Source organism: Vanacampus margaritifer, chromosome 15 (assembly GCF_051991255.1).
Source record: "Vanacampus margaritifer isolate UIUO_Vmar chromosome 15, RoL_Vmar_1.0, whole genome shotgun sequence".
In the NCBI taxonomy this organism is placed as follows: Eukaryota; Metazoa; Chordata; class Actinopteri; order Syngnathiformes; family Syngnathidae; genus Vanacampus; species Vanacampus margaritifer.
The window spans coordinates 3,453,772-3,480,164 of NC_135446.1; the positions used below are offsets into that span (position 1 = coordinate 3,453,772).

Consider the following 26,393-nt stretch of genomic DNA (forward strand, 5'->3'; position numbering starts at 1 on the left):
AGACCTCCATGGGCTAGTGACAAAAGTAACCTTTATCAGTAAACATTCTGTCCAAATGAATTCAAAGCAATCAGTTATACGTCACATTTGCAATGCCAAAGTGCAATGACAATTAGCCATCTTAAAATCCCAGGTTCTGGCTGACACTTGTGTAAACTACAAGTAAAACCTTTGCGCTGCTGAACCTCATCGTACGCCTAGTGTAGTGGTTATCGCAATCACCCTGTAAGCAGCAGGTACCCCGTTTGCGACCTGCTCAGGTTTGTTTTGTATTTTTTCCCTTCTTTTTCTTTCCTCTCTCTTCTTCCCTCTCCTCCCGTCCTCCTTCATGATTTATTGCGGCAAGGAGCCGTTTTGTTTCAAATGTTTATTGAATAATTGATGGCTTGCGTGGCCAGACGTAGAGATCCAGAAGCAGTCTGCAGCCGGCTCGCTGGGGGCACGTCAACCACACGGGGAGAGCCAGGATTTTACTGAACCGAGTGTGTTACTTCCGCGTTAGAAAAAGGACCAGAAAAACACCTAATATTTCATTTTAAAAATTACATTGCCATGGTGTCAAAGGTAACATTTAATCATTATATGCCTATAGTTAACTGTGGAAGGGCTTAAATACCATGATGTAATCACTTTAGAATCGCCAACATAATTGATAAGTGCATTTTTGGATAAACACATTCACCAGAAGACACATTTGTGTGTGTCGTTTGTAAACTGCAGAATTATGACTGGGTGGATTAACCGACTAAGTTATTGACAAAACACTTGGTGCTTTCTTCAAAATGTAAAAAGAAGAAATCTTACACATGACTATTTGTGGATACACAATGTGAGTTTCAATACCATTTAATACAGACTGGATAGTCCACTGATAAAGGCTGTGTGATGTGTTAGTCACACTTGTCCACAAAAGGTCCAGTAAATATCAGAATTTCACTTTGTTTTTAACAAATCTTGCATGTGAGTTGTCAACTCAAAACGCTAAAAAGTCAATTAATGTCCTCTTGTGGACTAATTAGCTGTCACAGAATGGACGGAAGGCAGGGCCACTTGTGCTCCTGATATCAACTCCCTGAGAAACGTCACCAAATATTCCAAATCCATTGGCTGAGGTGTAGGCACAGGAAAATAGAAAACGGGAAAAGGGTCACCATGTTTTCCTCCTCTCTGTGAACTCACTCTCAGGTACAAGAAAGGGAGGTCTCAAGCAAGTTTTAGCTTCAACCAGGAGCAAATAAAATGTAGAGTCAATATCTGGGCCGATAGGAACTGTAGTATCTGGGGTAGAGAGGAGTGTAGTGGCTAGAGTGGCTGTATGATGTTGTGCCAGAAGGGCTGTAGTAGGCGGGTGAATAACTGTGGGAAGGAGAGTAGAGAGAGGATGACGAGGCAATGTGATGCACCGAAGTTCCTGTCAGCCTGGATAAGGGACGGGTTCGGGGTTCGGGGCTCCACAAAGAGCGTTTGAGCCCCAGCAGTGGGGAACGATAAGGAGACGAAGGGGCAGAGCCTGCTTGGTTAGGTCTGGTTGTTATAGTTTGAGTATCGGATGTGACCTGTCTTGAAGGAGTCGAGGTACGGGAGAAAGGGGAGCTAATTCGGAAACTCCGGGAATCAACGACAAACGTCCGCATCCCAAGGGTCCACCGAGATTGAGCAAGCATCTGAGGGGTTGAGGACGGGGTAGATACCTCCAGAGATAAAGGGTTTTCTACCACCAGAGTTTCGGGCGGCGAGGCAATCGCTGGTGATAACGAATTGCGACAGGGTATGTGTGATCTAGTTGATGTCAGGGTTGAGGACAAGTCTGTAGCAGTCGAGACAACTGATGCTGGACTATTAAGGCAGGAAGGGGAGGAGCAACTGGGGACCAAAGCTGGACCAGAGCCTTGTGCCAGGTCCGAGGCCGAAACTGAGGTTGGGAGACTTACTTTGGGAGCGCTGGTCTTCCTGCGGGTCAGCCTGCTGCCACGGTTCCGGTGTGTTTGCTCTTGATCGAATGCCAAGTCCTCGAGGCGCTGGGTGAGGGCCAGTTTCTGTTGAATGGCCATTCGCAGGAGAGAGTTCAATGTCTTCTTTTCATCCTCAGCTGCCGCCAACTGTCTTTGCATCTCATCCAGCTGGGTCACGTACTCATCGCACCTAAGAGAGGAAAGGACCAAGTCCAGCCATGTTGTTAAACCAAATCCAATCTAAAATTCAGTCCCTTGCATCTGCTCACTCACCTGGTGGCGAACATTGCTCGCACGGAGGAGAAAGTGGCCGCGTCCTCTTTTAAGGCCTTCAGCTCGTTCCGTAGCTTCATCATTGTGTCAGTCACCATTGACTTCTCTGTCTCATACTTGCTCTTCAGGTTGTTGAGAGCCACCTCTGCTGTCTGGGGAAATACACAACACCCCAAACATCAGCAAATCTTTTTTTTCTTCATTTTTCGTGGCTCACGAATGCAACCAAATGAAGGCCATTATCCTGCCGCCTAAGTAACCAACAAAGTTAGTTTGAAGAAACTTAAAAGCTTTTCAAACCATTTCAAGCTTTTTTGATATTTATTTACAATATTTTTTGTATATATTTTAAGGCTACAAAAAGGTACAAAACAATTTTGTACTGTATTGGGTCAAGTGGGCAATAAATCTAATTAATTCCAATAATCATTTAAAAAAATCTAATCGTTTTTTTTAGTTGAATTTGCTAAATTGTGAAATTGAGTTTTGTCTTCTAGATTATTAATAGCTGTTGTTTTTATGTTCTGTTACATCCAAATGTTATTGTGAGTTGTAATTGTACATAAGTGGCAGAATGATGGATTGGTGTTTTACAAGGCTTGTTTACAATAGCTAACAACTACTTATTTGTGGCTTTTAAGTACAAACTTTGAATGTTAGGTTTATGTTGAAACTGATTTATAATCAGGATACATTATTGTTGTCTGAACATTTTGCACAGGAATTATTTTTGAATAACTGAAACCTTTAAAGAAATGTTTGTTGGGTTAATTAGATGAAAATTGTTTAAAATTGAAATCAACCTAAATGACTGAAAAAAATCGAGACTGCATTTTTTGGGCCATATTGCCGAGCTCTAGTATTGGGTGTTTTTAGGCGACGAAAAAAAGTACTTTATTGTAACAGACAATCGCCTCTAATGGACGTTGTCCCAAAAATTGAGGTTCCACTATACACATGAACATATGTCAATTGTTGATTTGGAATGCAGATAGATGTATAAAATAGAGGAGCAACCCACGAAGTGTCAATATTAATTTTATATAGGCTTTGTGTGGGTTCTCTGAGTAGTTAATAATTGTGCGACCACACCTGTTTGTTGGCTTTGAGCACCAGCCGGAGAGTTGCTATCTGTTCTCTCTTGGTGCTGAGCAGAGACTTGAGCTTCAGGATATCCTCCAAGCAACCTTCTTTGTCCTTGTCAAGCAAAGGAGCAAGATCCCTTGCTGCAGCTCTCTGCCTGGACAGCTGAAGAGCCCTGTCCACAGCTCTCCGTAGGTGCTTTATCTGAGAATTGAGTGGTATATTTTTAAAAGAAATCAAATCTGAAGGAGAAAAACAAAACAAGTACTTAACAGCAGAAATGAAAATGAAGAAGTAAAACAGACCTGCTCTCTGATGATGGCGTTGAGGTTGTAGATGTTCAGCGGTTCTCTGCGTAGCTCACCAGCTGGCTCCAGAGCAGGCGATGAGGACGACGAGGACGATGATGAGGCACTGATGCTGGGTGAAAGGGTTGGAGGACTGCAGTTTGTCAAACTTTGCTCCGACTGACCCTGCATGAGCTCCTTGCCCGTCTTTTTAATATCTCTTCCTTTAGCCCCGCCGGATAGCGGTTCTTTGGATGGAGATTCAGAGGGGCTCTGTGACTCCCCAGAAGTTGAGGTTGTGGAAGTGGCGGTGGCCAGTCTGCTGGCAAGGCGTGGTGTGAGCAGAACTTTACTGTTGTCGGCAGACATGGCTTTGAGACTGGCACAGAGGCCCCTGAGCCCCCTGCCCTGTCTGAAAGGGAAAATAACAGAGGTGGGCATGTCAATTAATTTTGAGCTTCAGCGTCTGTCATTCGGCAATCATCAGGGTGATTTGGCAATCGGGATACCCTTCCGTTCATGACGGGCATTGTAATAATCAATCCGTCATTTGCCATACCTCAGCAAAAAGGGCGTCTGCCATAGCATCCGCCATTGACGGGCCTGCCGTCAATATCGATGGAATCCCCACCATCATTGATGAAGTGACAGACATTTACTGACCACCTTCGAGGGACTGAAGACAGGAATGCCCACTTTTTATGTCAGGCTTGAATCATACCCGAAGCGTTAGTAATTACTGACACCTATTTGTAAATGCAGCACACTGCACAACACGCTTCCAAAGTCATTGTTTGTGACACCACTTAATGGGTTTTTAGTTGTGAAGAAGTAAGAGTCATTGTGCATTTTAGACATGGTTTCAATTGAAGTGTAATGTGTTGGTTCATATGGAGATCGCTGATTGGCTATTTAGGTAAAAAATGCAAATCTTTCCTCCAGGCAAAGAGCTCTGCTGGCCGATGAGGTGACATCTATGGCATTACACCCCATTAAATAAGACTGATGAAAAAAAAGATTTTGTCAGGTAACTATACAAGATATGTTCTTGAATGCAAATTTGTGTTCTTCTTCTTTGCCTTTCGGCTTTTCCCTTCCCTCCATCTAACCCTGTCCTCTGCATCCTCTGCTCTCACACCAACTACCTTCATATCCTCTTTAACTCCATCCATAAACCTCCTCTTTGGTCTTCCTTAGGCCTCCTGCCTGGCATTTGGAAATTTAGCATCATTCTGCCAATATATTCACTATCTCTCCTCTGCACAAGGCCAAAACCATCTCACCCTGGGATTACACCGTATGCGGGTGCGTTGCGTCTGCCCTCTGGTGGCGCAGCCGATTTGTTTCCATCCTATCAGCTTGTTCAAATTACACTGGCTGCGTGTGCGCTGCGGATCAACTGTGGACCAGCTGTGTCGTGCTGGAGCCCGCCGCATGGATAGACCTATTTTCTTTTTTAAGACGGACGACGCATCCGTCGGCATCTGTCAAATTGCAAACTAGCACACAACACATCGAGCAGACCAGGAAGACCAACGGAGTTGCAGTGAACATGGACGAGGGGAGATTTATAATGGAGGTGGATTATATATGACACGGCACATCCTTTTTATTTGGACAACCTAAAAATGTATGCTGCAAGGAACGTCATAGGTGAGAGTGGACGGTGAGTTCAATCAATGTCCACCTCTCTTTCTTCTTCTCTGTAGAGCAGAGGTCCCCAACCCTGGTCCTCAGGGACCGGTATCCAGCCTGTTTTCCATGCCTCCCACAGCCAACACAGGTGATTTATATCATCAGCTAATCAGCTATCTCTGGAGAAGGCTGATAACGATCTCCACCTGTGTTGGCTGTGGGAGGCATGGAAAACAGGCTGGATACCGGTCCCTGAGGACCAGGGTTGGGGACCTCTGCTGTAGAGCACACTTTCTGTGTGTTGTTGTTTTTACTGCCACACTATCGCATGCAATCACGTGAGACACGGTGGGAAATTATCGGCGACAGAGCTGCTGTACACAGAAGGTGAGTTTTGTCCATAAAATTGACGTGTCCGGAGCACGCAGTCAAGACGCAGCAGAGCACGCATGCGGTGTAATCCCGGGTTAAGGCTGGTCTCTCTGACTTCATCTCCAAAGCTTCTAACATGTGCTGTCCCTCTGATGTACTCATTCTTGATTCTATCCATCCTGGTCACTCCCAAAGAGAACCTCAGAGCTCCATTGCTCTGGACTGTTGACCCTAAATACTCCACCTTCTTGGTCTCTTCTCCCTGTAACCTAACTCTTCCACTTGGGTCCCTCCCATTCACACACAGATACTCTGTCTTGCTATGGGTAACCTTTATTCCCCTGCTTTCCAGGGCAAACCTCCATGCCTCTAGCTTCTCCTGCACCTGTTCCATGCTCTCATTACGTATCACAATGTAATCAGCAAATATCATAGTCCATGGAGATTCCTGTCTAACCTGGTCTGTCATCCTGTCCATTACCATAGCGAACAAGAAGGGGCTCAGAACTTATTCCTGATGTAGTCCCACTTACACTTTGAACTCCATCACACCTACAGCACACCTTACCACTGTCTTACAGTCCTCATACATGTCCTGTACCAATTGAACATACTTCTCTGCTACTCTAGACTTCCTCATACAAAACCACAGTTCCTCTCTGGGCACCCTGTCATAAGCTTTCTCCAGATCTACAAAGACACAATGCAGCTCCTTCTGACCTTCTCTGTATTTCTCTATCAACATCTTCAAAGCAAATACTGCATCTGTGGTACTCTTTTTTTGGTATGAAACAATACCTACCATAATCTTTGCTATTTCCTGGTCCACAACAGTCACCTCATCTATTCTTCGTTCTCTCTCATTTTCCTAATTCATCAACTCTTCAAAAGACTCTTTCCATCTTCCCATCACACTACTGGCATCTGTCAACACACTTCCATCCCTATCCTTTACTACCCTAACCTGCTGCACGCCCTTCTCATCTCTGACTCTTTGCCTTGTCAACCTGTATAGATCAGCCCCTTGTTTGGCCTTTGCCATTGCTACTTTCACTTTACGCTGCATTTCCCTGTACTCCTGTCTACTTTTTTCAGTCCTCTCAGTGTCCCACTTCTTCTTAGCTAACCTCTTTCTATGGATCCACTTCTGCACCTCCTCACTCCACCACCAAGTCTCCTTATCTCCTTTCCAGATGACACACCAAGGACTGACCGAACTGTCTCCCTGATCACATTTGCTGTAGTTGTACAGTCATCTGGAAGCACCTCCTGACCATCCATAGGCTGTCTCCACTCCTTCCTGAAAGTCTTACAACACTCTTCCTTTTTCATCTTCCACCATTTCGTCCTCTGCTCTGCCTTTGCCGTCTTTGTCTTCCTCACCACCAGAGTCATCCTACACCCTACCGTCCTATGCTGTCTGGCTACACTCTCATCTACCACTTCTTTGCAGTCGCTGATCTCCTTCAGATTACACCGTCTACACAAGATGTAGTCTACCTGTGTACTCTTACCTCCACTCTTGTAGGTCACCCTATGTTCCTGCCTCTTCTGGAAGAAAGTATTCATGACTGCTATTTCCATTCTTTTTGCAAAGTCAACCACCATCTGTCCTTCTGCGTTCCTCTCCTGAATACCAAACTTGCCCATCACCTCCTCATCACCCTGCACCAACATGTCAATTGAAGTCTGCACCAATGACAACTCTCTCACTTCCAGGGATGCTCTGCATCATTTCATCAAGTTCTCCTTCTACTCCAGCTCACATTCTACCAGTGGCGCATTGATCATCACACCTTTGATTCCTAGTTTCAGGCTCATCACTCTAACAGACACTCCTGCAGGACGTTCCTAATAAACTCCTCCTTCACGATAACTCCTACTCCAGTTCTCCTCCTTTCTACACCATAATAGAATAACTTGAAACCTGCTCCTAAACTTCTAGCTTTGCTACCTTTCCACCTGGTCTCCTGAACATACAGTATGTCCACCTTCTTCCTCTGCATCATGTCAACCAGCTCTCTACCTTTTCCTGTCATAGTTCAGTCAAAGTTCCTACTCTCAGTCCTAGACTCTTGGTGTTCTTCTTTTCTTTCTTCCTACGAGCACACCTTACTCATCTCCTTCCTCGACCAACGGTAGCCAGTTTTCACCAGCACACTGTAGGTCAACAGCACCGATGGCGGTCGTTGTTAATCCGGGCCTCGACCAATCCGGTATGGAAGTCATATATTTGATTTGCATGTTTGATTTGGCCAAAGTTTTACGTCGAATGCCCTTCCTGACACAACCCTCTGTATTTATGCGGGCTTGGGACCGGCACAAGAAGACACTGACTTGTGTTCCCATATGGCTACGTTGAATGTAAATTTGTGTTGAATTGTGTCAATAAAAGCATATAAAAAAATAAGAGTGATGTGCTCATTTATTAGTTCAATTTGTTCATTGAATTCACATGGAACCTTATTTTCCATGTAGTAAAGATAATGACAATTAACTGAACTTTTATTTGTGTTTTGATATATTTTTGTAATGAAATAGAAACAAATCACTCAGGCAGGTTAGCCTGGAGGAAACGCATTATCTGATTTGTATTTCCTGTCGAGCACAGCCAATCACAGCAATTGTCACCAACACAATTTGCATAAAAACCAAAATGACAGAAAAATCTCTTAATACTTAATCATTTTAATCACTGCTTTTTTACTTTAAGTTTGTTCCCGACTGCACCATGAATCTTTTGAGCAAGATTGTGTCCATTTAATGCATTTCACTTAATGCCACTATCACTGCGGGTCACACCGCAAAACAAAATAAGATGCTCAGGAACTCCAATTAGAGTTAGGGATGGTTCATTTGGTCCTGCCATTATATGAATTGCTTCCAACTACTCAAATGTTTGTTGTTGTAAACAGTATGTCTTTACTATTTTCCCGAATGGCTGGGAACCGCGTGTTAATAAAACCGTCAAACCTGTAGTAGTCCAGCATGACACGGTTGGGCGTCTCGTTGTTGCACAGACAGACATGATGGTAGAGCTGGGCAAGCTCCTCACTCAGCATCACCAGCTCATCCTGAGAAGCGTTCAAAGCCCCTTGGCTCTCACTGGCTGCCGACTGAGCTGCCTGCAACTCAGCCTCCAAATTAGAAATCTGACAAAATAGGACATCTCAGTCAATACAAAAATTACCATTCTAATTATTATTTTTACCAGATTCGCTATCTGTTGACAACTTAACATGCAGGCAAGACAGTGTTCTATAATATGTATTTGGCCCTTCCTGATTTGTGTGTTTTGTTTTGTTTTTTTGCATATTTATCACACTAATATTTTTCAGATTCATCACACCAGTTATATATCTCACATATGAAACACAATTTAATATAAAATACAGTTTGTAGATGAGGTTTTTATTGAGACCTCTCTGACTCAGTATTCATTGTCCCATTTATCACAGAAAATTGTCCAGGTCCTGCATAGCAAAGCATCCCAAGACCACTACTACCATGTTTGATTGTTGGCTGAATGTGTTTTTTATCAAATGTTGAGCTATTTTTACGTCGGCTGTAACACACTGCACAACTTCCAAAAAGTTAAACTTTTGTCTTGTCAGGTCACAGAACACTTATCTTGTATTGGCGCCCTGCTAAAGCCTTGCAAAAGGCTTTCTAACTTTATCAAGATCCATTTCTATTTCCGACGAAAAACATCTGTAGTTGATTGATATTTGTGGATGCTTTAAAAAAGACTATGGGTTACGATTGAGGGAAGATTTTTGTTTCTTTTAAGTAGATCACAGATCACCGTATGAAGGCATGCTGTATTATGTAAGAAGTGGCACCATCTGGTATGTTTTACTGACTGAATATAAAGGAGTGGAGGATTTATTTGTCAAATTACACGACGACATGAGACACAACATCTATTATCCGTCAAATGAAAAAATATCTGAGGATTTGCGGTAATACAAAAAAGATGGAGATGTACTATAAGCTTACCTTCTCTTTTCCTTCCTGGCAGCTCTTTTCGAGTGTCGTTACCTTTCTCTCCAGTCTCTGTTGCAGAGCATTTCCTCTTGGCTTTTCATGTGCGATGCCTTCCCCGCACTGAGCCAACCTGTCCCGCAGGGATTTCACTTCTGACTTGAGCTCAACCACCTCAGTCACAGCCACCTGGTATTTGCACTGCAAGATCTCCAAACCTGGTGACTGGTAAGCAAATACTGGACTTTTGATCACTATGCCGTGCTTATCCTCCTCATTTTCATCTTCAGTTTCCTTATCTTTGTCAAGTCCCTTGAGGTCTACATTGTTGAGCAGAGAATCCAAAGTGGTCTGGGCCCCTTGCTGCTCACGACATAGTGCAGTGACCTTTTGGCCAAGGCGCAGGGTCTTCTCGTGCTGTTCAGACAGAGCCCCCTGGGTGTGCTGGAGTTGAGTCTGGGATTCCTGCAAACTAGTCAGCAGCGTTACTTTCTCACGTTCCATCTAAATGGGGCAGAAGTGGCATACAGTCAGTGATTATTATAATAAAATATAATATAATATACAGACATTTAGTTATATGTTGGTTGCAATGTGACAAGTGGCCGCCATCTTTGTGGCATTTAATTTTTAATTTTTAAATGGGATAAGCATTAGCAAATGCCTGTAATATCCTCCATAAAATAAATTGACTGTTGAAGTAAATTACCTATTCAACTCTTCTCACCACTATTCTTCTATTTGCGCTAGTTACGTTGAGATTTTAGGACAAGTATCAGCGTTGGAAACGTACCAATAATTTTGACCCAACTTGTCAGCCGGATAAGGGCGTTCTATGATTAGAAGATGAAATGAAATGGTTGAGGAGAACGTTAAGAAGTTATACCATTTTACATTTTTGGCCTGATTTTCTGTGTGATATCGCACAAAAACATTCCCCAAAAATCTAAATTTCCACGGAACCCATCAACCGCCCCTCCGTGAGTCATCACCTTATCGTAGTGGAGGGGTTTGCGTGTCCCAATGAGCCTGGGAGCTATGTTGTCCGGGGCTTTATGCCCCTGGTAGGGCCACCCAAGTCAAACAGGTCCTCGGTGAGGGACCAGACAAAGCATGGCTCAAACGACCCCCCCAGAACCCCCTGTCAGAAAGAGTTTCAACGGCCATCTCCGGCAGAGCTTCTCCATTGTCCCGGGGGAGGCGGGGGACATTGAGTCTGAGTGGACCATGTTCCGCGCTTCAATTGTTGAGGCGGCCGATCGGAGCTGTGGCCGTAAGGTGGTTGGTGCCTGTCGTGGCGGCAATCCTCGAACCCGCTGGTGGACACCAGCGGTAAGGGATGCCATCAAGCTGAAGAAGGAGTCCTATCGGGCCTTTTTGGCCTGTGGGACTCCGGAGGCTGCTGACGGGTACCGGCTGGCCAAGCAGAATGCGGCTTGGGCGGTCGCTGAGGCAAAAACTCGGACATGGGAGGAGTTCGGTGAGGCCATGGAAAACGACTTCCGGACGGCTTCGAGGAAATTCTGGTCCACCATCCGGCGTCTCAGGAGAGGAAAGCAGTGCACCGTTAACACTGTGTATAGTGGAGACGGGGTGCTGTTGACCTCGATTCGGGACGTCGTGAACCGGTGGGGAGAGTACTTCGAAGACCTCCTCAATTCCACCAACACGCCTTCCTTTGAGGAAGCAGGGTCTGGGGACTCTGAGGTGGGCTCCCCTATCTCTGGGGTCGAAGTCGCCGAGGTGGTTGGAAAGCTTCTCGGTGGCAGGGCCTCCGGGGTGGATGAGATCCGCCCGGAGTTCCTAAAGGCTCTGGATGTTGTGGGGCTGTCGTGGTTGACACGTCTCTGCAGCATCGCGTGGGCATCGGGGACGGTGCCACTGGATTGGCAGACCGGGGTGGTGGTTCCCCTTTTTAAGAAGGGGGACCGGAGGGTGTGTTCTAACTTTAGAGGGATCACACTCCTCAGCCTCCCAGGTAAGGTCTATTCAGGGGTGCTGGAGAGGAGGGTCCGTCGGGAGGTCGAATCTCGGATCCAGGAGGAGCAGTGTGGTTTTCGTCCCGGCCGTGGAACAGTGGACCAGCTCTAATCCCTCAGCAGGGTCCTCAAGGGTGCGTGGGAATTCACCCAACCAGTCCACATGTGCTTTGTGGACTTGGAGAAGGCGTTTGACCGTGTCCCTCGGGGAGTTCTGTGGGGGGTGCTTCGGGAGTATGGGTTACCGAGCCCCCTGATACGGGCTATTCGGTCCCTGTACGACCGATGTCAGAGTCTGGTCCGCATTGCCGGCAGTAAGTCGAATTTGTTTCCTGTGAGGGTTGGACTCCGCCATGGTTGCCCTTTGTCACCGATTCTGTTCATAACTTTTATGGACAGAATTTCTTGGCGTAGCCGAGGCGTTGAGGGGGTCCGGTTTGGTGGCCTCAGCATTGCATCTCTGCTTTTTGCAGATGTTGTGGTGCTGTTGGCTTCTTCAAGCTGTGACCTCCGGCTCTCACTGGAGCGGTTTGCAGCCGAGTGTGAAGCGGTTGGGATGAGGATCAGCACCTCCAAATCCGAGACCATGGTCCTCAGTCGGAAAAGGGTGGAGTGCCCTCTCCGGGTCGGGGAGGAGGTCCTGCCCCAAGTGGAGGAGTTCAAGTATCTTGGGGTCTTGTTCACGAGTGAGGGTAGGTTAGAGTGGGAGATCAACAGGCGGATTGGTGCAGCGTCTGCAGTGATGCGGACGCTGTATCGGTCCGTTGTGGTGAAGAAGGAGCTGAGCCGAAAGGCAAAGCTCTCGATTTACCGGTCGATCTACGTTCCTGCCCTCACCTATGGTCACGAGCTGTGGGTCGTGACCGAAAGAACAAGATCCAAGATACAAGTGGCCGAAATGAGTTTCCTCCGCAGGGTAGCCGGGCTCTCCCTTAGAGATAGGGTGAGAAGCTCGGTCATCCGAGAGGGACTCAGCGTTGAGTCGCTGCTCCTCCACGTTGAGAGGAACCAGTTGAGGTGGCTCGGGCATCTGGTTCGGATGCCTCCTGGACGCGTCCCTGGGAAGGTGTTCCGGGCATGTCCTACCGGCAGGAGGCCCCGGGGACGACCCAGGACACGCTGGAGAGACTATGTCTCTCGGCTGTCCTGGGAACGCCTTGGGGTCCCGTCGGATGAGCTGGCTGAAGTGGCTGGGGAGAGGGAAGTCTGGGCTTCCCTGCTAAAGCTGCTGCCCCCGCGACCCGACCCCGGAAAAGCGGAAGAAGACGGACGGACGGACGGACCCATCAACCGATTTTCAAAATTCAAATGAAATGCAATATCCAAAATGACAGACTGTCATTTTGGGGAACTCTTGTCACATTAATAATTTTACTTGATGATTTTGTTTATTTTCGTTAACTATAATAACCTTGGTTTGTCACTAGACAGAGCAAAAGATGACTACTTCAGTATGTATATGAGCTCATCCTTTCCACATTTTCATATCACAAAACCTGTACTGATATTTCCAATAAAAGTGCATCAGCCTGGGCAAAGGGCAATAAAAGAAAACCCTTTGCTGGAATGCAATCGATAGCACAAAATATTGTCACCATTGGGCGGGATATAAATGAGTTGTTATGCCTAGTATCCTTAAGTATTGTATTCACGTACATTCAGTTTCAATTAAGATAAGATGAGGAATCACTTGTTGATATAAAATGTGTTGGAAAAGAAAAGGGACAAGTGAATGTATGGGTGTGAGCACTAAGGGACGCACGGTAGATACTGGCATGTGCTGTGCACAGTGGGAGTACTGTTTGTCAGCATCAATTTACACTAAATTATTCACAAGTGATAGGCTTTAAATTGGAGACAACTGCTCTATTATGAATTGAACAAATGTTGAAACAATATCACAAACACCTGTGTATTTTCTAAATCAAGACTATTCTGATTCAGCTATACAAAAGGGAAGGTGAAAAGCAGCTCATATTTGACTGGCTGATTCAACTCACAGTCAACAGTTGTTGCTTGAGCTTCTGAACCTCTGTCAGGTTCATCTCGCTGTAGAGGTCTGAGGTCGCCACACCTTCGCTTTTACGACTCGTACCCCGGCATTCTCCATTTGCACCAGCCACCGACCCGGAACCTGTTGCCATTCGTGTTGCACCTTGCATATGGCCATTACACCTCCAGGTTCACAATACACAAAGGCACACATTCAAACTCTTGAAAAACATAAATTTTAACTCCACAAATATATGTGGGGCTTCTGGAGTCTCATAATTACATTCTGACTATTTTATTCAGTAGCATATTTTTACATCATGATCATATTTATTATCCCGGTATGCAGTGGTTCAACTGTTAAAGGGGAAGTCAACAAAATATATATACATTTTTGACAATATGTTCAACGCATTCCTACTAGTCTAAATATGTTGTTCTGTTTAATATTGCGTTAGTGGAATAAGAGTTAAGCAGCCGTTTTCATCCATCTCAGGGGGCGGCTATTTTGCCACTTGTTGTTGACTGAAGATAGTGGTGAAACGGATCAAAAAGGAAGAATTCTTTGAATTTCTCTCCAGCAGGGACTGGATTTCGTTTTCACAACCCACGGAAAACACATACCTCAGTGCCTACCGAGATCTAAAAGCCTGTTTAGCAAGCAGACTAGCGATAAGACTGCTTATCAATCCCCAGACCACTTTTATGGTCTGGTCTATCTACAGGAATCAGCCATACCGTTTTGGAAACAACTCCCCTTGGAAGTTATACAATGCCCTTCAGCGGCCACTATCGTTATTATCCTCAAGAATCCTGCCGCTTGTAATTAATCTGGAGTCTACATAACTCTATGTACTTGACTGACATCAAGTGACTTCTGTTGTTTATCTTTGTACACAACCTGTATGTCTATCTCAAATGAATGAGGTGTGTAACTTCTGCAGCCATCTAAGTTTAGCTAATTAGTAAGCTTAGCGGATTCAATAACTTTATGATCGCGGTAATGTTTGAAATATGTTCAGAATGATAAATGAAGCATCTGGCTTGTCAATTCTGATAAAAAAAAAATTATCAAATGCTATCCCAAAATGCTCTACCAAAAGGTCCGTTGGAATCCTGGTCAGTACATTCCAGCCTTCTTGGAGGTTACACATGACCAGAGTGCCTCCAAGTGGTTACGATCGGAACTGCCCTCACATGAAACACCTATAATCCACAAAGCAATCGTACACATTTTACATAAGAAATTCATCACATACTGTGAACTTACGCACAACTGAATGTTTCACATCATGTTATGACTATAAAAGGAACATCATATGTATTTCAACAGGAATGATGATTGTAAACCCAGAGATTATTTAGTTACTCCGGAAAGAACAAAATGATCTAATGATGCGTTATTAGTTGATATGTGTAACGATAACATGCTTTGCTTGGAAGAACTTGACTTGCCAGCCTGACCAAATTTAATTCTTAATTCTTTAAATAATTTGGAGTTTAAAAGTCTCTGACTTGGGTTGAGCCAAAAGAGGGACGGCGCCCGCAACCCCTTGTGACGGACACGCCCCGCAATTTTAAAACAGCTGGAGCGAACTTTGTTCTGAGTTTTTGTTTCTGGCCCTCTGTTCCTGCTTCATTCACCTTTTACACCTCGTCTGGAGCTGACAAAAGGACTCCCGGTGCCGTACCACGTTTTTCAACCACGTGGCATCTCTGTTCCCTGAACGACCAAGTGTCTCGGACTTGGCGATCGAACCGCTGCCGTGCTCCAAACCCCGGCTCGCGCCCCACCTGCCAGACGGACTTTTTGCTCTTCCTTTTTGTTCTTTTTCTCTTTTTTTTGTGTTTCGACCCACCTCGGTGGCACAAAGTCAGCGACAAATTTTTCCGTGACCCTGTGTGTCACCCAGCGACCACAGTTTGGACTCTGTCAGCGCGCAATCCCCGTGAGCCAACCCGTACCTGCTCCATCCTCCGAGCGTCCCGTCGCGGCGCCCCTCATCTGCCAGGAGCCCTGAGCTGCGTCGCACCTCATCTAACAGTGGAATGTTTTTATTTTATTTTTCCCTTGCCTTTTGGTTACAATTTTTTCTTCAATCAACCTTCCCTCCGCTAGCTCGATTCACTCCAGTAAATTGCACGTCTCATAGCCAATTTCCGTCCGTCCGTCCGTCCGTCTTCTTCCGCTTATCCGGGGTCGGGTCGCGGGGGCAGCAGCTTTAGCAGGGAAGCCCAGACTTCCCTCTCCCCAGCCACTTCAGCCAGCTCATCCGACGGGACCCCAAGGCGTTCCCAGGACAGCCGAGAGACATAGTCTCTCCAGCGTGTCCTGGGTCGTCCCCGGGGCCTCCTGCCGGTAGGACATGCCCGGAACACCTCCCCAGGGAGGCGTCCAGGAGGCATCCGAACCAGATGCCCGAGCCACCTCAACTGGTTCCTCTCAACGTGGAGGAGCAGCGACTCGACGCTGAGTCCCTCTCGGATGACCGAGCTTCTCACCCTATCTCTAAGGGAGAGCCCGGCTACCCTGCGGAGGAAACTCATTTCGGCCGCTTGTATCCGGGATCTTGTTCTTTCGGTCACGACCCACAGCTCGTGACCATAGGTGAGGGTAGGAACGTAGATCGACCGGTAAATCGAGAGCTTCGCCTTTCGGCTCAGCTCCTTCTTCACCACAACGGACCGATACAGCGTCCGCATCACTGCAGACGCTGCACCGATCCGCCTGTCGATCTCCCGCTCTAACCTACCCTCACTCGTGAACAAGACCCCAAGATACTTGAACTCCTCCACTTGGGGCAGGACCTCCTCCCCGACCCGGAGAGGGCACTCCACCCTTTTCCGACTGAGGACCATGGTCTCGGATTTGGAGGTGCTGATCCTCATCCCAACCGCTTCACACTCGGCTGCGAACCGCTCCAGTGAGAGCTGGAGGTCATGGCTTGAAGAAGCCAACAGCACCACATCATCTGCAAAAAGCAGAGATGCAATGCTGAGGCCACCAAACCGGACCCCCTCAACGCCTCGGCTACGCCTAGAAATTCTGTCCATAAAAGTTATGAACAGAATCGGTGACAAAGGGCAACCTTGGCGGAGTCCAACCTTCACCGGAAACAAATTCGACTTACTGCCGGCAATGCGGACCAGACTCTGACATCGGTCGTACAGGGACCGAATGGCCCGTATCAGGGGGCTCGGTAACCCATACTCCCGAAGCACCCCCCACAGAACTCCCCGAGGTACACGGTCAAACGCCTTCTCCAAGTCCACAAAGCACATGTGGACTGGTTGGGCGAATTCCCACGCACCCTCGAGGATCCTGCTGAGGGTGTAGAGCTGGTCCACTGTTCCACGACCGGGACGAAAACCACACTGCTCCTCCTGGATCCGAGATTCGACCTCCCGACGGACCCTCCTCTCCAGCACCCCTGAATAGACCTTACCTGGGAGGCTGAGGAGTGTGATCCCTCTAAAGTTGGAACACACCCTCCGGTCCCCCTTCTTAAAAAGGGGAACCACCACCCCGGTCTGCCAATCCAGAGGCACCGTCCCCGATGTCCACGCGATGCTGCAGAGACGTGTCAACCACGACAGCCCCACAACATCCAGAGCCTTCAGGAACTCCGGGCGGATCTCATCCACCCCCGAGGCCCTGCCACCGAGAAGCTTTCCAACCACCTCGGCGACTTCGACCCCAGAGATAGGGGAGCCCACTTCAGAGTCCCCAGACCCTGCTTCCTCAAAGGAAGGCGTGTTGGTGGAATTGAGGAGGTCTTCGAAGTACTCTCCCCACCGGTTCACGACGTCCCGAGTCGAGGTCAACAGCACTCCGTCTCCACTATACACAGTGTTAACGGTGCACTGCTTTCCTCTCCTGAGACGCCGGATGGTGGACCAGAATTTCCTCGAAGCCGTCCGGAAGTCGTTTTACATGGCCTCACCGAACTCCTCCCATGCCGAGTTTATATTAAGCTTATTTTAGTTTATTATTGTCACAGCCAATTTGACATTTCAAATATTATTCTTATTAGCCTAATTTTTATTCAACCAAACACCCAACCTGTTCTTACTGCGCATGACCTACAGCATGCACAGAAGTGCAAGGTATGCTACTTCGACGGGTATGCTGTTTCGTCAAGGCACTGTGCCGGAGTACTTTAAGCCCTGTATTATTGTCAAGAAATGTTTAAGGTTGACTTCCACTTTAATGAGGGTCCCGACAACGGAACAGATGGTGGATCATCCATAGAGTTTCTGCTCACCTTGTTGGATCTTCTGCGGTTGGCGAAAGCAAAGTTGTGGGAGTAGCTGTGCCACTGGGTGGGGCAGACGTGAACGTCAGGTGTGCGCTGCCGGTGTACGCCACGTCACACATGCTCAGATGGTGAACCAGCTCTCTGCGCAAGTGACTCTTCTGTTCGCGCTCACTCTTCAGAGACTCCAGGGCCTCCTCCAGCTGGGAGTCCGAGATGTCCTTCAAACGCAGCGCATCCTGCAACTGGCTGTCCAGAACATCCGTCTCCTCTTCCAAAACCTTGATTTCATGTTTTAAGCCTTCATACTCCACCTGATTCAGAGACACATACAACAAGGTTTATTCTGCATTGCATTGTTGATCCATGTGCGTCTGAAGAATCTGTACCTGATTTTGTTTGAGGGTTGAAACCAGTTTCTGCAGAGAGATGTTCTCCTCTTCCAACTCTGTGTAGTCCTGAATCAGCCTTGATTCTCGAAACTTGTACTCCCCAACCTCTTCTCGAATGCGGCTAAGCTGCAGCTCCAACGTTTCATTACTCTGCTGAGACACAGCAGGAAAGATGAAAGACCAATTTCATATTACAGTCTTTTGCTTGAACTTATTGGTTTGATTAACAACTACAGATTTGGTTTGTTATAGAGATTGACCGATATGTTTTTTTTTTTCAGGGCCGACACCGATACCGATTATTAGTAGTCAAAGACGCCAATAACATATATTTGGAGCAGACATTCATTTTCACTAGAGGGGGAAATATAGGCATCAAAATTTGTTAAAATAGAAACTCCAGCTCTAAAAAAATGTTTATTGTAATGTTTATTGCTCAACTTTTAGGGTTTAGAGAATATTAGAGGTATAATAAAAAAATCTTAATCAAAAGACATATTTGTTTTAAAAATCTAACAAAAGGTTCAGGGATCACCCTGGGGTGGTAGCATGTCTTCAAAAGTTAAATAAAAACTTAAGTTAATAGCGCCCTGTTTTTTTCTACAGTAAAAAAAAAAGTTTTGCAAAATTTCAAAATATCTCAAGTATGATTTTTTTTGCTTATCTTGGTTTTTATTTCAAACAAAAACAGAAGGTGCAGAGAGTTCCCAGAGTCGGCAGCACCTCTGAACATTTAAATACTAATTAGGTAATGAGTTCCCTGAAGTTAACCTTTTTTTAAAAATAATTGATCTACTATCGACTGTATGATTCTTCAAAATGTCCGATGCCGATATTTGTCAAAATGCTGAATATCGGCGCCGATAATCTGCCCAGACGATAAACTGTCTCTCCCTAGTTAGTTTTTTAGAATTTACCCACCAACAGCCAACTAAACTGTAGTTTAATATGCATAATTCTGCACGTTACCTCTCGGAGCTCCTGCAACAGGCAGCTGAGGTGGTCATTGTCAGCCTGTGCATTGGCGGCAGAAACCCGGCTGTGCTTGACCTCAACCTGGAGCTCCAGGAGCCGGCCCATGTAATAAGCTTCCTTGGTGGCAGACTCCTGCAGCAGTGTCTCCTCGTTGTTCTCGCCGTCCTCGGCCACCTTACGCTGGGTGGAGTAGGCCTGACCAAATGCCTGCACGGCACAAGAGTATACAAAGTTTCTTTCTCTTCTGGTTTTGCATTGTGTATTGATCAGAGTGATCAGATGCATTCTATGATGATGAATTACATCCAGTTCATTCGTTTAAAAGTTTTCATATTCTATTGTCAAGATTTTAAAAAGTCTGAAAACTGTGGACAGTTTTTTTACTATTAAAGTGGTTCACTTCTTACACTTCACAATTGAGATGTGGACTTTTCTCACATCATTAAAGTTAAGCTTGGGTGTTGAATGGCTGTTAAGATTGAAATGATACTTTATAAATACCTGTACAGGTCAACGTTTTTTTGACCATGGAAAGGATTATTAAGATTTCAGTTCCAAAATTGCTTTGGCAGTTAAATTCTCTTTCCAAAAGAGCACAGCTGACAAATTCCTCCTTTGTTCCCTTTCTATCAATGTATTAAAAAGGAAAATAAGAGTGCACTGGTGCTAAGGGATAGATTAGACTGAAATAATGGAAAAGAAATGGAGGAAGGGAATGGATAAAAGGGGCAGGGATAATCAGATTTAAAAATACTTCACTCTGCTCCCTTGGCATCGCTCCTTTGTTTTTCTGTCCTTATCCTGTCATTGCTCAATTGTTCTCAACACTACTCCAGACATCAGCAGGATAATGTATTTTTCATCAGTCAATTCCAGACTCAAGAGCCGAAATATTGCAGCTTCCTTTCATGGAAGAAATTGTTAATAATGTCCTTCGAGCGATGCCTGTATTTAGGTTTGACACAATACAAAAATGGCTCCATTCCGTTTCCTATTCATATGCGGGCTTGTGTTGCACATTGTTTACATTGTGATAAATCATGCTACATAAAATATGTATCAGTACTTATACATAGCATATTATATTAATATAGTGCATAAAAATGGTTGATGCTGCCGACTGCCAGCTGAAATCAATGCAACATTTTGAAATATTGTTATAAGTTTCCTAAAAATAATGTGATAATATCAATAATATGTGTAATATATGTTACAAACTGATTTAAAATATCACACAGACAACATTGTTCTTTTCACTGAAATTATCTGTGCGGTGTAAAATCTGGATCAGACAATATACAGCAAGCCTGTTGACACAATGTGCACATTAATCAGACTAATTGTCAACAATAACCACCTGATGTAGTTTACCTTTAATCCAAAATAGTGAAATCTACATAAAGAATGAAAATGGAGATTCCTGATGAAATCGTCATGACCTCATTGTTATGAATAATTCAAGACGCCGCTTCCACAATGCGTGTGCGTCCGTGCATGTGTGTGTGGCAGTCATATTTGCACACATGCATTTTTCAGGCAGTTAGTCTGCTCTTGCGTGCTTCTGGTCTGTGACTCTGTGTTATTCATAACCAAGAGGGCTAGAGACCAGGAAGTTACAGCTTAAAAACATTCATAAAGACAAGTCAAATGATAAAGTGCAATGTAATGCCACAAAACACAGAGGCACTAAAAATAGTAGCCGTATGATGCCAAAGTTATTGGTCCTAAAACCTCAGTAGAAAGCTGACCAACAATATCCGGTGACAACATAGCAAGTAGAGAGGTGTGTCACTGACAGTGACATAACAGATGTGTAACACAGCAGCATCCTCATGGGCCAAGTGAGCTTGCTGTTTTTAGCACCGTTGTTCTGCTCGCTGCATTTTTCATCAACACTCCACTCACCAAAAATACATTACAAACAAACTCGCTTCCGGCCCTTTTTCAACAAACATTGCCCATTGGAACACCATCTAAATCCATTTGAAGAAGACTGAGGCCAAAGATCTGAAAAACAACACTCATTACATTACATTACAGTGCGGATTTATACCAGAGAGACCCATTATTGATTATGCCCTAAATTCTCATTCAAGTCGCTGATCAAAGTTTTGGGCACTGTACTGTGAAACATATCTAAAACTAACACTAGATTTGTTCATTCTGTATGGCAAGGTTTAAATGTGGCGTAAGAATGCAAGAAATACAAAACGAAACTGCCATCACAGATTTGGTACCACGATAATTCTAAGGGTTCTGGATGGTTCCACTGAAGCCACATTGACTCAAATACAACAACAAAAGGGTCATTAAACAAGTTTGTTGTGTTTTAAGACTTTTGATGTTATGACCTGTAGTTGGGATCCAAACCAAGATTTACTTTTCACCCACAGTCAGATGGGACAAACTCCAGCTCACTTGCAACCTAATCACGACAAGCGGTACAGAAATTAGATGGGTATATTTCATGGGGGCAAAAGGGGGGAAGCTTGCACACCGAGAACACTTTCACAATTGCAGTTGTAGCAGCATCACGCTGTGACCTTGTTTTGCTGCAGGTGGGACTGATGCAAGTCACAAAATAGTTGGCATCATGAGGAAAGAACAACTCATTTGCTCCCCAAAATCTAAAAATATATTTTATTTTAAATGTTTTAAGTGTCCAAAAGACGCATTGATACGTTTATTTTTGTGTGTTTTTATGCTAGAGCATACAGAAGGCTTTGATGCAGCCTCTGAACTGCATAGAACGGGTGAAGCAATGGTAGTAATTACAAAAACGACCAGCAGGTGGCAGCAGATAATAAGTGATCGACCAGGGCCATGTTGCAAAAAAGCTGATTTCCCCACAGTTCTAAACAGATTTATGAATAATGACAAAACTTAGCTATATTCTAATGCTAAACAGATACAAATGTATTTTTTCCCCCTAATGAAAGAAGAGACTCTAATATTTCTTTTGGTAGGTTCCATGTTTTTATAGCAATAGAACACAATATTATGTGGGCCAAAATCAGTCAAAATCCAGTAAAACAGCCGGGAGCGAAGCGGGTTGCTTCAGTGAAAATAGCTGGGAGTGGTGAAAATACGGAAACAACATCTCAAGACATCAACCAGACAAATAAAACGCACGAAACGTTTAAACTTCTGACTTTGAATAAAGAAATGCAAAACTATATAAAGAATAAATAAATAATTCAGTTGTTATTATAGCATTTAGCAAATGGAAATAATTTTGGTCATTCTAAATAATATAGTTAAATCTGATTTCGTGTCAGACTGAGAGAAAAAGTGCATGTGTCTTTTTTTTTTTTTTTTTTTTACAGAGTAATTAAATTTCTGGTAAAATTATTTACCTCAGATCAGTTACAAACCTACTGGGTGGATCATTAAATCAGTCCAAGTACTGACATTGTAAATTGTAAATGAATAATGAATTATTATTTTTTTTCATAAAAGGCAAATCTCCCAATTTTTTCATCTACAGTATGAGCTTTTTATTTTATTTTAAATATGTATGTTAATTTTTCAGATGTCAAATAATTTCTATGGTGTGTTTTCCCTTTCATTCTGTAAAAGCCCAAGGATCCTTTTTTTGTAATTTCTTTTGTAAAATAATTTGTGGACTCATGCTCTTTTGTTATTGAATTTGACACATATCTATCTGCCATTACATTTTATAGTTGGCAGAAGTTCTGGAATCGGCTCAAATTTTGTGTTGAGCTAATTTTGCTACTTATGTTTTCCTGCAGTTTATTGAAATGAACCCTAATGTTAATTGATGTTGAAGAAAAATCATAAATAATGATGACCAATCACTTTTATCAATTACGTTTGGTGATAAGGCACAGCTGAAGCACCCCTTCCACGTGCCTCACTGCAAGCCTTTCTGTCACGTAGGCTTGGGTTTCTAACTTTCTACAATGAAGCATTACAACAATTTCAGTCAAGCCCTGTTTATTATGTTTATATTATTATTATGTTACTCACCCACCCGAAATCTGCAACGTTAGACAGCAAGCAAGTCTGGACTGTGGCCGACAGCAGCTCCTGCATGAGTTTGCTGACAGTGTGTGTTTGTGTTTAACAGTTCATACGGTGAATTAGGAGCTGAAAAGCGCTATAACCACTATTACTACTGTTTTTCTTTCCCTTCTGAGATTAGTCATGTGACATTCGCAAGCTGACCCATGATTGGTTATTATCTGAGCCCTGAGCAACTCTGATGTCATTTTCAGTCAACAGCAAGTGGCAAAATTTCCACTCCCTGCTGAGATGGATGAAAACAACTGGATTTTGTGGCTTTATTCATATTCCACAAAGACAATATTAATTATTTATTTTGTCTAGACAAGTAGGACTCCATAGACATTATTGTTAATAACTTTTGGGGGGACGACTTATTTTTTTCTTAGAGGGAGTTTTCGCCACTAAGTGTTTGTTCATGCAGGATTCATTTGGTTTCTTAAAGTGCAAGGAACAGATTCTGTGAGATCAATTCTGTCTGTAGAATTGCTACTTTTTAAAACAGTTTCCTTGATTTTCTTTCTTGGAATTTTTAATCAGTAGGCCTATTACTCAAGTCTAATATTTGTAGTTGAGGAGGCAATTGCAAGTTGGTTACACTGTAACAAATTGACTAGAATTTATAGGAAATAACTGGCAAAAAAAGGTTGCCAGCTAATTCTTGTAAAATCTCAGTACATTACTGTGGTTATTTTTTGACAAGTATACTGTATATAAATTACAGTTACTTACTGTATTTACTTTTACAGCAACAGTGTAATCTAGTTTACAACAGTTTCTTGTATTCTACATAATTTACAGGAATACATTCCTGTAAATACATAATACAGTATGTCGTTGTAAAATCCATCCATCCATTTTCTTAACCGCTTATTCCTCAAAAGGGTCGCTGGAGCCTATCCCAGCTGGCTTCAGGCATTAGGTGTGGTACATCCTGAAAGGGCTGCCGGCCAATTGAAGGGCAGACACATAGACGAACAACCATCCACACTCACAATCACACCTAGGGACAACTTAAGTGCTCAATTAACCAGCCATGCATGTCTTTGGAATGTGGGAGGAGACCGGAGCACTCAGAAAAATACCCACACATAGGCACGGGGAGAATATGCAAACCTCACCCAGGAAGGGCGAAGCCCGGACTCGATCTCACGCCCTCAGCACTGGGAGGCGGATGTGCTAAGAGTCATTCACCATGCCGCCCCCTGTTGTAGAATCAATCCTCGTTCTGCAGCCGAGTGCATAAATGAATGTTAGCTGTAATGTTGCCTGTATCGGAGAAATGCGATGTGAAGACGATGCAGACTAGCCTGGCAATAGCCAAATTGATTTGTGCTTCACTCGAGGGAGTTCTCCACAATATCAGTCTGGGACTGTTCCACGTTGATTTGCCTGGAAAGGCGGGGCATGCTGTACAACTCTTTGAGCTGATTGGACGAAGCAGAATCGTGTGCACGTCTACCTAAGTTTTGTTTTGACCAATCACGGCAAAAGATGAAAATGTCGTCACCGACATGCGACTGTTGTGTCTAGCTGATATCATGGCGTTGAGTTTATGTTTCGGTTTTGCAATGTTGATATGCGGATGCAAGAGACTAATTCAGCGAGAACAGAATTATTTGTAGCGTCCATGCATTCGTCCACCGGTGTCGCCATGGTTGGTTTGTTTCTTCCCACGGCTTCGGCACTTCTTGTTTTTGTCACAACTGCATATCCCGCCTCCAAATACAATGTCGCTCTGTGATTGGTCCGAACGACCAGTGGTTTCGTATCGGTGTAAATCAATGGGAGCGGTACAAGATAGATTCTCGGGAGTTTGTGAACTCACAAATACCGCGAGAATACATCTTGCGAGAGCAAGGTTAGATGCAGACTGCCCTCGCAATAAAATATTACTCTTGTCCTTGCTCCGGTGACAATACAGGGTCCGCTATTTGCTCTGCTATAGAGATACCCGGCAAAATTCAACAATCTTTCTCGTATTTACCTGTAATCCACATATATGCATGCCAAAATATAGTTGCTGTAATATATATACGTATATATATATATATATATATATATATATATATATATATATATATATATATATATATATATATATATATATATATATATATGTGTGTGTGTGTGTGTGTGTGTGTGTGTGTGTAGTATTTCATAGCTAATTATACAGCAAATTACTGTCTTTTGTTTTTACCCATAATGCATTGCTGTATACAGTTAAATACTGTAAAATTACTGTAGGTTTTAAAGAAATTTGTTACAGTGTATGCTGTATTGGTAACATCACTGATGAGTCGAATATACTGCATATATGAGACAAAATATTGCATGAAAGTCAGTTTTAACTTCAAAATATTCTTCCCTGACTTGACTTTTTAAGTGAGTCCTACATAACAATACTTTACTTTACTGACAAAGCCGTACCCCTGCTGAGCCCACCTCCTGCAGCTGTTCCAGCTCCAGTCTCAAAGCCTCCTGATCGGCCTCCAGCTCGGCATACTGCTGCTTCAAGCTCTGGTTCTCCTCCAGAACCGCCAGCCCGCACTCCGCCGCCCGGATCTTTTCGCGGTTGGCCTCTGCCAGCTCCCGGGTTAGACGCTCCACCTCGGCCCGGCACTGCTCCACCGTGTCTGCGCATCCTCCTGCTGCTCCACCGGCGGCCATCGCCCCTCTCCTCCCTCTCTGCGTCGGATGAGCGGAACTGCGCGTCCGCAGGAGGCAGAGTACAAACCCACAACGCCACCCTATGTGGATAAAGCTGCTTCAAATCGCGCGTAGAAAACAATAAAACCCCGCAAATATCCGCAAAGTGCCCCCATCCTCATAGCCAGATTGAGTCGTCTTCAGCCATGTGACGCTTCAAGTGGTGCGGATTCTCATGATCCGCATCCGCGTCCACTCCCTCTGTTTTCTGCTTATTCACCAGCTTCAAGCCACCATCTGTGCCCGTAGCCGAGAAGCAAGGCATCCCCTTTGTGTGATCCAGCTGCAGACAGGTTACGCTTAGGACTGCATTAGGACGACGCACTGCTAGCGACACGTCCCATGTCCCAAATAATGCAAATTTCCCAAAAATAATGAAAATATAAATTAATAATTCTGTTTTGGTACACTCCTTTAATTCATAAGGTTTCGAAACCTTATGAGCTCACTTTATTGGTGAGAATAAAGGTATGCATTT

At 44.4% G+C, this 26,393-nt stretch overlaps 1 protein-coding gene across 4 annotated transcripts; it reads right to left on the reverse strand.

Moving 5' to 3' along the window:
* Window positions 1-352: 352 nt before the first annotated feature.
* LOC144035062 (protein bicaudal D homolog 1-like) lies at window positions 353-26,287 on the reverse strand. Of its 4 annotated transcripts, none has more exons than XM_077544430.1 (11): window positions 25,637-26,287; window positions 19,175-19,387; window positions 18,203-18,358; window positions 17,823-18,127; window positions 13,566-13,740; window positions 9,602-10,090; window positions 8,576-8,754; window positions 3,614-4,007; window positions 3,318-3,512; window positions 2,226-2,377; window positions 353-2,142 (listed from the first exon to the last, which is right to left on the reverse strand). In XM_077544430.1, the coding sequence occupies exons 1-11, from the start codon at window positions 25,874-25,876 to the stop codon at window positions 1,248-1,250; spliced, it is 3,393 nt and encodes a 1,130-aa protein (XP_077400556.1). In that variant the 5' UTR covers window positions 25,877-26,287; the 3' UTR covers window positions 353-1,247. The 4 variants fall into 4 exon arrangements, with proteins under 4 accessions (XP_077400556.1, XP_077400557.1, XP_077400558.1 ...); XM_077544431.1 differs by having other exon boundaries at window positions 18,203-18,355; window positions 25,637-26,286; XM_077544432.1 differs by having other exon boundaries at window positions 18,203-18,355; window positions 25,652-26,285.
* Between the last annotated feature and the right edge of the window lie 106 nt (window positions 26,288-26,393).